Source organism: Lepisosteus platostomus, chromosome 3 (genome assembly GCF_059453375.1).
Source record: "Lepisosteus platostomus isolate fLepPlt1 chromosome 3, fLepPlt1.hap1, whole genome shotgun sequence".
Taxonomy (NCBI): domain Eukaryota; kingdom Metazoa; phylum Chordata; class Actinopteri; order Semionotiformes; family Lepisosteidae; genus Lepisosteus; species Lepisosteus platostomus.
The window spans coordinates 41,453,762-41,462,068 of record NC_142613.1 but is presented as its reverse complement, the minus strand read 5'-3'; the positions used below and the strand labels follow the sequence as shown (position 1 = coordinate 41,462,068).

At 34.8% G+C, this 8,307-nt stretch overlaps 1 protein-coding gene across 1 annotated transcript; it reads right to left on the bottom strand.

The window, feature by feature from the left end:
- Positions 1 to 2,858: 2,858 nt before the first annotated feature.
- On the bottom strand, positions 2,859 to 4,965 carry lratd1 (LRAT domain containing 1). The gene is made up of 2 exons (XM_088625617.1): positions 4,818 to 4,965; positions 2,859 to 4,323 (listed from the first exon to the last, which is right to left on the bottom strand). Exon 2 carries the CDS (start codon positions 4,290 to 4,292, stop codon positions 3,498 to 3,500), a length of 795 nt encoding a protein of 264 aa, XP_088481743.1. The 5' UTR covers positions 4,293 to 4,323; positions 4,818 to 4,965; the 3' UTR covers positions 2,859 to 3,497.
- Positions 4,966 to 8,307: the final 3,342 nt, after the last annotated feature.

Below are 8,307 nucleotides of genomic sequence, written 5' to 3'. Positions count from 1 at the left end.
ATTTTCTGTAATTATTTACTGGGACAAACTATATACTCTATAGTGGAAATGTATTTTTGTACAAGAATAATGGATATACTCTGTAATTTCATCAGTGATGGCACTGGTAAATATTGCATTCTGTGCGCTGCTTGTTATTTGAGTAGTAGTCTGTATTAAAAGCATGAATTAACATATTTTTAATTAGGTTAAGGTATATACTGTACATTTTTGGGATATGGGAATTCAGTTCAAACATTCTTAGTCCAATGTTAACACAGGAAAAAAAAAACTAAAATACTGTACTCAATGAATGAACTGAAGCATTAAACACAGAAATATTATACTGTAAATCCTCATAGTTTAATCTCATTAATCAGACGATATGCACATATGGCCATCAGCAGAATTTGATTTGAGCAAGTTCTTTGGAGTCGGTATCTCCTGGGCAGCTTTATGCCTTTGTGTTTTATAATTTGTCATCATGGATAAATGAGAATGAGAAGACTACATAAACCCCACATGGTAAAACATTTGTGGGGAAACCCTTATCTATTTCTTTAATGTTACAGAGGAATGTAGCTGGAAGAACCTTTTCTGAAAACCTGAAAACCTGTTTCGACCTGAAACAAAACATACAGTATGACACATTTGTTCTTCATACAAAAGCTACGCCTTGATGTTTCACAGTTCAAGCAACAATATGTGGTTGATATAAAAGACCTTCAGTGAAAGAGCACACTTTCAGGCCTTCATTTTAACATCCCTGAGAGACCAGATCTTCATCTTACTATAGCAGTACTTATGTCCTTATATTGCAATATATTCTTTAAATAAAATGTTAATGCCACAATGAGCCTGTGAAAACACAACTTACCTGTTCAACTCTTCTGCCACTAGTTCACATTCAAATGAGCATTTTCAAGTTTGAACATGTTCTGATAGAAAGATCTATGAAGTCCTTCTTGCTGTTTTTTTCTAGCTCTGAAAACCTGTTTTTCCAAGTTTTCAAGCAACACCAAATGTATTATTTTCAGACAAAGGAAAAATACTGTAAATGCATTTAAGATTATACAGGAGAAATATAAATCAAAACCCTCTTCCCATTGCAACAGTAAAAAGTTGATTGTATGTATGTTGCCTGTTAAGATTAAATGACTGGCAGGGTTATTGGTATGAGATCATAACTCCAAGCAAAATAAATAAGTGCATGTTCACTCAGTTTTCACAGACATCATAAATTAGTTCCATGCAGGAAAAAAATGCATTTCATTTAAATGTTTTAATTTGCAATGACTCACTTCTGGCAACTTAGTACCTGTGATAAAACATTATACACACCGTTGTGTAACCATTCACTTTCAATGTAAAGGGCCAAATAAATGTTCTAATGGTTTTGAACTTGAATTAAAATCCACCTGTGGAATCTGTATTATTACTGTGCATATCATTATTAGAAATGACTAAAATATGCACCTTTTCTTAAAAATCAACATTTAAAAATATGTTCAAAATAATGAACTGTTTAGTTAGTGTTATAAAAGGACTTTTTATTTTTCTTAGTAAATCCTGAAATATTTTAATAAAGAAAGTGTTTATCCAATTGAGTACTATAGTTGTAAATGTAGGAAAAAATATACCTTCAAATTAGTAAGTTTTAGCTGTTAATGAAAATATTTTTCATCCCTATAACTTTTATCATAGTATCAAATATCAAACATAGAGCCCTTATTTCTGTTTAAAGGTTCCAGAACAATACAGTAAGATTTGAAAGATTGTAACTCCTTACAGTCTCACAGGAATAGAATTATCTACCAAATAAAAAAAACAAACACTGCTGTTACTCTAGGCCTAAATCAAAACTGAGGTTGTCATGCTCTACATTTTACTGTTGGTGATCTCTAATGTTGGTAAATTATTTTTCTTTCATTCTTTCTATCAAAGCAAAGAAGCTTAAGGAGCATACAGTATTTTATTTTAATTTTGTAGTTTACCATATCTTCAGCTTTATTTTTTTTAAATGTGTTATCTGTAATGGTATAGAAAATCACATGTGCAGTATATTCTTTCTAGAAGCACATACTTTATATACAAGGCCCATTGAACATATAAGTTTAATTATTAAACTATTCATATGTTTGCTTTTAAAAAATAGTGTCTAAATCTCTTATTCATTATTATAGTGTATTGAGTTCATGTAAGCACAACAATAAATAGAAAAATAACCAACTAGATGTTAATTATTTTATGTCTAGGTTACAATGTACTTGATTCCTTCTATAGAATTTTAATTTCAGGATTAAATTTAAATCATTAAGTACTCTCTACCATCCTTTTATTTCATTTTCATGCAGAGACTAGTCTATTTAATCATTATACTTTGAATTAGTTTGTTTTGGTATTTTTGCATATTCAAAAGTCAAGTTATCTTCACATTATACTGATACTGCACATTAAGATGTACAGCATACATATCAATACCATTAATTGGAATCCTTATGTTAGGTTTTTATAAAGCAATTTAAAATCAATACATTGAGAGTTTTTAGCTGCATAAGAGAAGATTCTGAAGAGTCCCACAATTTTTTTGTGTAATGAAAAAATTCACATACTAATAATCAGCAACCGCACTGCATGATACTCATCTAGAAACACAAGTTTCAAATATAACCACATGTATATGAATATTAAAATTTTGTGATCCTTTGCAATGATACAGGATTTTTGTACATAGGTTAACCCTTACTGAGTCAGTTAACCACATGTTTTGGAGAGACTTCTTTGGGGGTTTACTTATTTCTTACATATTCATTTAATTAGGTTAGCATAACTCAATAGAGTCATTTCAGGATGGATAATACACAAGAGTTAAAAGACCGTTTATGTTTATTATTAGCAGTCTATGTTTATTTTTTCAATGAAACAAAGGATATATTAACTTCTCAAATACAAAAATATGAGATCCAAAACAAATGAACACTTTTATCTTCTGACACCAGAGCAAAAGAAATATATATATATGGCTAATATTAAATCAATGCTTGCAGTAACCCATTTACCATTCGTAAATCGCATACAAGAAACAAAGGGGGTGTCCATTTCGAGTAGTTACTAGAACAAAGAGCCACTTTCTGTTTAAATATTAAGAAAAAAAAATTCGATCTAACCAAGGGGTAAAAACCAAAAAAAAAAAAACAACTGACAGTGCACGCTGGCAAACCTGGGCCAGTGAGAAACAGGCACCATCTACAGCAACATGATTGTATGCGAAGCAGAAAATGCTAATATTCTAATGTGTGCTCAGTGTGTTTAAAGGTACGAGGTGAATCTGTTGGGCAGACTTTCACAATCTGCGTGAAAGCTCGAATCTACCCATACAAAGGAACGTTTTTTTTTCTTTGAAAAAAAAAATGACCCTCGGTAAGTTAATGCTCCAAAAAAAAAAAGGCGCAGCCCTTGTTTAAGGCATGCAAGTCTCAACAGGTCCGTTTTTAAAGATGAACAGCATTAGCACGTTCCTACTCCTTCCCACTTACTATAGATAATTCCTTAAGCAATCTAAGCTTTCCAGTGGCGTCCACTTTACGTCTTTCCCTGATTAAATCCTCCAAACTGTGAAACATCAGGGTATGCACATTATTTTTCGAGAGGTGGATTTTAAGAAAATACTGTTGCTCTGCAGTGTGAACCTCCCCACCAGCTTTAAACTCCCGTTTGCCAAACCTGCACCAGGCAGCAAAACTTTCAGAGTTTGTCCAGCTGATCTCACCGCTGCTTAGTCCCAAGTGCCCACAGGCATTCTGCATAACCAGATCTGCTGGAAGCGGTCTGTATCGGTACCGGTTGTTGACTATTCTACCCAGTCGCCCATTGCTGATCTCAAACAGGCTGTCCTTGCGAATTTCCCCTTTGTGCAAATGTATCACTTGATCATCCCCTTCATAAATCGTCCAGTGCGGGGGCTGATCGTTGGCTACATGTACGAGTTCCAGCAAGTCCCCCGGCTTGCACATGGTTAGCAAAGTTTTTATAGAGTAAATATTCAAATCTTCGTTTTCTCTTAATTTTGAGAAAATACATTCCTGGCAGCAGAAAGCGGAGTATTCTATCTCGTTGAGAACTAAGTGACCGTCCTTGCTGGGGCTCTGATCTTTGTAATTCTCGGGCTGCGATCTGTCATCCAGGTCCTCTTCTTCATCCGAGAAGAAATAGGCTACACCGACCCTGAGCTCGTCCTTCTCAATCCCCGATGGATCTCCGGTGGGCAGCTCGCTGTAATTCAGGTGGGTGATCCGATCCAGTTGATTTCCCATCAATGACGGGGCAGGGCAAAGACATGAAATACTGTTTGGAGAAAAAACAAGTAAGTAACACTATAACAAATTGCTCGGGATGAAGCACATGTATATTAAACGAAAATGTATCCTCTTGTTTTAAGTCTGCAAAACTAGTCCTACAATGCTCTTTATTTAAATAACACTACGTTATTAAATTAAAACGTGTTTTTTTTTTTTTGCGGTGACCTTCTCACATTTCTGAAACTACTTTTTTAGATCAAGCCAATACATCGGGAAAATACTAATGACATTGCCGAAGGAACATAAGAAGAACACAATGCTCGCGTTGCACTACGTAAAATGTTACTGCTTAGCATATAATAAACCTTACTTCTTAAGGCAAGCGAATTAAAATCACAGTAGATACGGTGAATTTCATTTAAAAATGACCATAGCTTGCCGTTTCGCTGCACAAAACCTACTAGTCGTACTGGGGAAAACAGACAAAAAATAAAACAAATGAAACTTGCTTATTTTGACCGGCGAACTCCTTGCAAATACCTGAGATTTTCCCCAGGTGAGTGCTTAAAAGTCCCCTTGTGCCATTTGTGTTCTCAGTGTTGTTGCGTATCCACTCCTGTTGTTCTCCTCTCCAGTGTGACCGACCTATAAAATAAGCTCCACTACACATTAAGTAGAAAAGAAAACTCCGCCCAAAGAACAGAAACCGGCCCTCCTCAGCGGTTATTGGTCCAAAAACCCTCAGTATAACCTTTGTAGATTGTTAAAGGGCGAGGGGTGTATCAATCATACATTTGACAGTAACGGACGTTCCCAGTTTTTATTATTATTTGGGCTTACAATGGGAATGCGTATTTTTTAGAGTACAATGAAGGAGGGAGATGCGGAATCTAGGAAACTAACACAGGACAATCATGTAGAAAAACACCAGATTTTGCGTTTGAGAAGTGGTACATTTAATGGCACACACTTTTTTCATGAAGAATAAATGCATTTTGAATTCACAGTGCATGAGTGACATACAGTATCTGACATATTGATTCTTGAGTGCAGAAATTTTAAACCTTTCATGAAGCTTGGAATGTACACATGTCTGTTATCTGAACTGGCAATGTTATTTTTCACAGGCATTCTGTGGTCTTTTCTGACTATGCAACAACATTAAATACATACACAGGTTATCAAACATTATAGGGATGGCTGAATATCTTTATGAAATTAAATTTAAAAAGGAAGAACCAACACAAATAACACAAAATATACTATATATTAATATACTGTATTAATCCCATCAAAAGAAAACAAATCAATTGACTTTTTAAAATAATTTAAGCAAGTATGTTGCTGTTAAATTTACTTGTAAATGTTCTTAGCAATAACAGCTGCATGTACTCTTCAATGTTCTGTTCCAAATGATCATTGTAAGTACAAGTCATGCTTTATACTTTTCTCTTTCCCTGCCTTGCAGTGCTCATTTTCTCAATTCTTCTGTTGTTCTGTGGGGCTATTGGCACATAATGGTTTTTAACATGGCCCTCAGGTGGTTACTATACTTCAGTGATTCATAAAACAGACTCCCTTCTATAATAATAATAATAATAATAATAATAATAATAATAATAATAATAATAATAATAATAATAATAAATGTAAAACAAATCTATTGTTTAAGATAGTCAAGATGGACAAACATATCATAAATGCTTAGTAAAGTACACAAGGACATTAAATTTCACTGTGTAGTACTTCACTTTTATAATTACAAAGGATAACAGCTTTAAGGGCACAACACTAGCTGGGATGTTTCCTGAAAAATACTGATACCATTTAAGTGTATTACAAGCCAGCCATATGTAGGGAAAAAAAAACATTTAATAAATATACTGTAGATAAGCTAGAACTATGGAAGGTAATGTTATTGAGTAACCAAGGTTACACATGTTCATGATCTTATCAAATTAGAAATTCTTATAATGTCTCAAGGAGCTTCTAATACTTTTCTGTTTCCAATCCAGTTTCTTTTCAAAACTGGTTTTACACACATCAAAGTTGTAAATGGAGACACCTCTTTACTCACCTCATTATTTTAAGGACATTCAGTTACAAAAGTTTTTTCCATAAAACTTTTTTTTGCTTTTTATTCTGTGCAATATGGCTCTTCAGAGTGTCCAATATATGGACGTCACAGAGGCTATGTAGAACACTTATACAAATATACATTTCATGAAAACTGATTGCTGTATGTTAAGTGCTTGTCCATATACAGTAAAGGAAAGAGGTACTGCTATCACACACAGAAAAGGGAGTGTTGTCCCAGAATACAGAAGAAGGGAAATCATCAGAGTCTCAGAGAGAGTGAAATGGTTGCAACCACCTATGTCCCCAGTGGTGATGGACAAGGAGAAATAGAATGGGTATGTGATTCAGGAATAAGGATCACATGTTTTGTACATCTGTTTTACCAGGACCTAACTATTAAAGATAACTGTTCAAAGACATAGCGGTAGGTTAATTGCCTTCTGTGAAAATGGGCCCAGGTGTGAATGTGTGTGTCTGTGTGTCTATGTCACTGTGCCCTGTGATGGACTGGATTCCCATCAGGGGTGTATGCACCCATCACCTGCCAGAACAGACGTCGTCTCCCCCATGCCCCTATGTTGGATAAAGTGATTAGAAAATGGATGGGTGGATGGTCCCAATGAGGAGAGGTCATAAAATGCTTTTTTAGGGGCTGGATGAGATGCTTTTGCAAAATATTTCACCCTATGAAATTCACCCAATTAAAAAAAATGGAACAGATCACCAATTTAACCTCCCAGAGAGCAAGGTTAAACAGTATGTCTGACCATTCTGGAAATTTCATTTTTTAAGTATCATCAGATTGTTAGGAGCCAGAATTCCTAACAATCAAGAAAATGCAGCACGGTTATGAGCATGATGAATGTCAAATACTGTTGCTCCCTCTTAACTCTTTGCAGGTTAATTTATTCTCCAAGGCCTTTATTCACATCTGTATGCTTCTGTAGTTTGTACAATATCAAGGACCTCCTATAAACCCACTGCAATTGCTTCAGTTTGCTCTTGAATAGACTGACCATATGTTTCAATGTCTTTACAGGATATACTGGTGGATGCTGCACATTGGTGGTGGTGAAGGGGAGACCCCATTACCTGTAAAGTGCTTTGAGTGGAGTGTCCAGAAAAGCGCTATATAAGTGTAAGCAATTATTATTATTAATTATTATTATATTGTAAGCAGCTAAATGAAGCTGTTGTATCTACACAGAAACAGAAATCATTTGGTTTAGTGACAGCATGTCTTCATCCGAGATGTTACAATGGGATTAAATTCTATTTAATTATTCAAATTTTGCAGACTGATACTTTACACAAAAATAAAAATTAAATGTTTAGCTTCACATGTTTTTATTGTGAAAAACATCCATTTGAATGCTCTACATACATAAAACAAACAGACCCATTTGTAAAGACTTTAAGCAGATAGGTACATACATGTGCCTTCTAACATATTATGATCAAAAACGCTTTTTTAAGGTTCAATTTAATTATGTGAAAATACGGCACCAGTTCTGGATCAGGTTCTTCATCAACTAGTCTTTTGTGTGAAGTTTCAAGTTCAAGTTCACCTTTATTTGTCATTCCAGCCATATACAAGTATATAGTGGAACGAAATATCGTTCGTCCTGGTCCATGGTGCAAATACAGACAGGACACTGACATAGACATTGTAGACAGGATACACATAGTGCAAAGTGCAAATAGTGCAAATTACTAAGGCAAATACATATGTTACGACCCCAGGTGTCTAGGGGCAAAGGGGTGTAACATTTAGAATAATTTTTGGAAGCAGGTGGGTTCTGGTGAGGAACTAGGAAGCGGGATAACAAGGGTTGGTGCAAAAGTGATGATTTAAAGTTGAATAAGTGACTGGTTCAAAATAGGACACAATAACCCACAGGGGTAAGGAACTAGAGTGGTGCCAAAGAAAAGAAAATAACAAACAAAATGA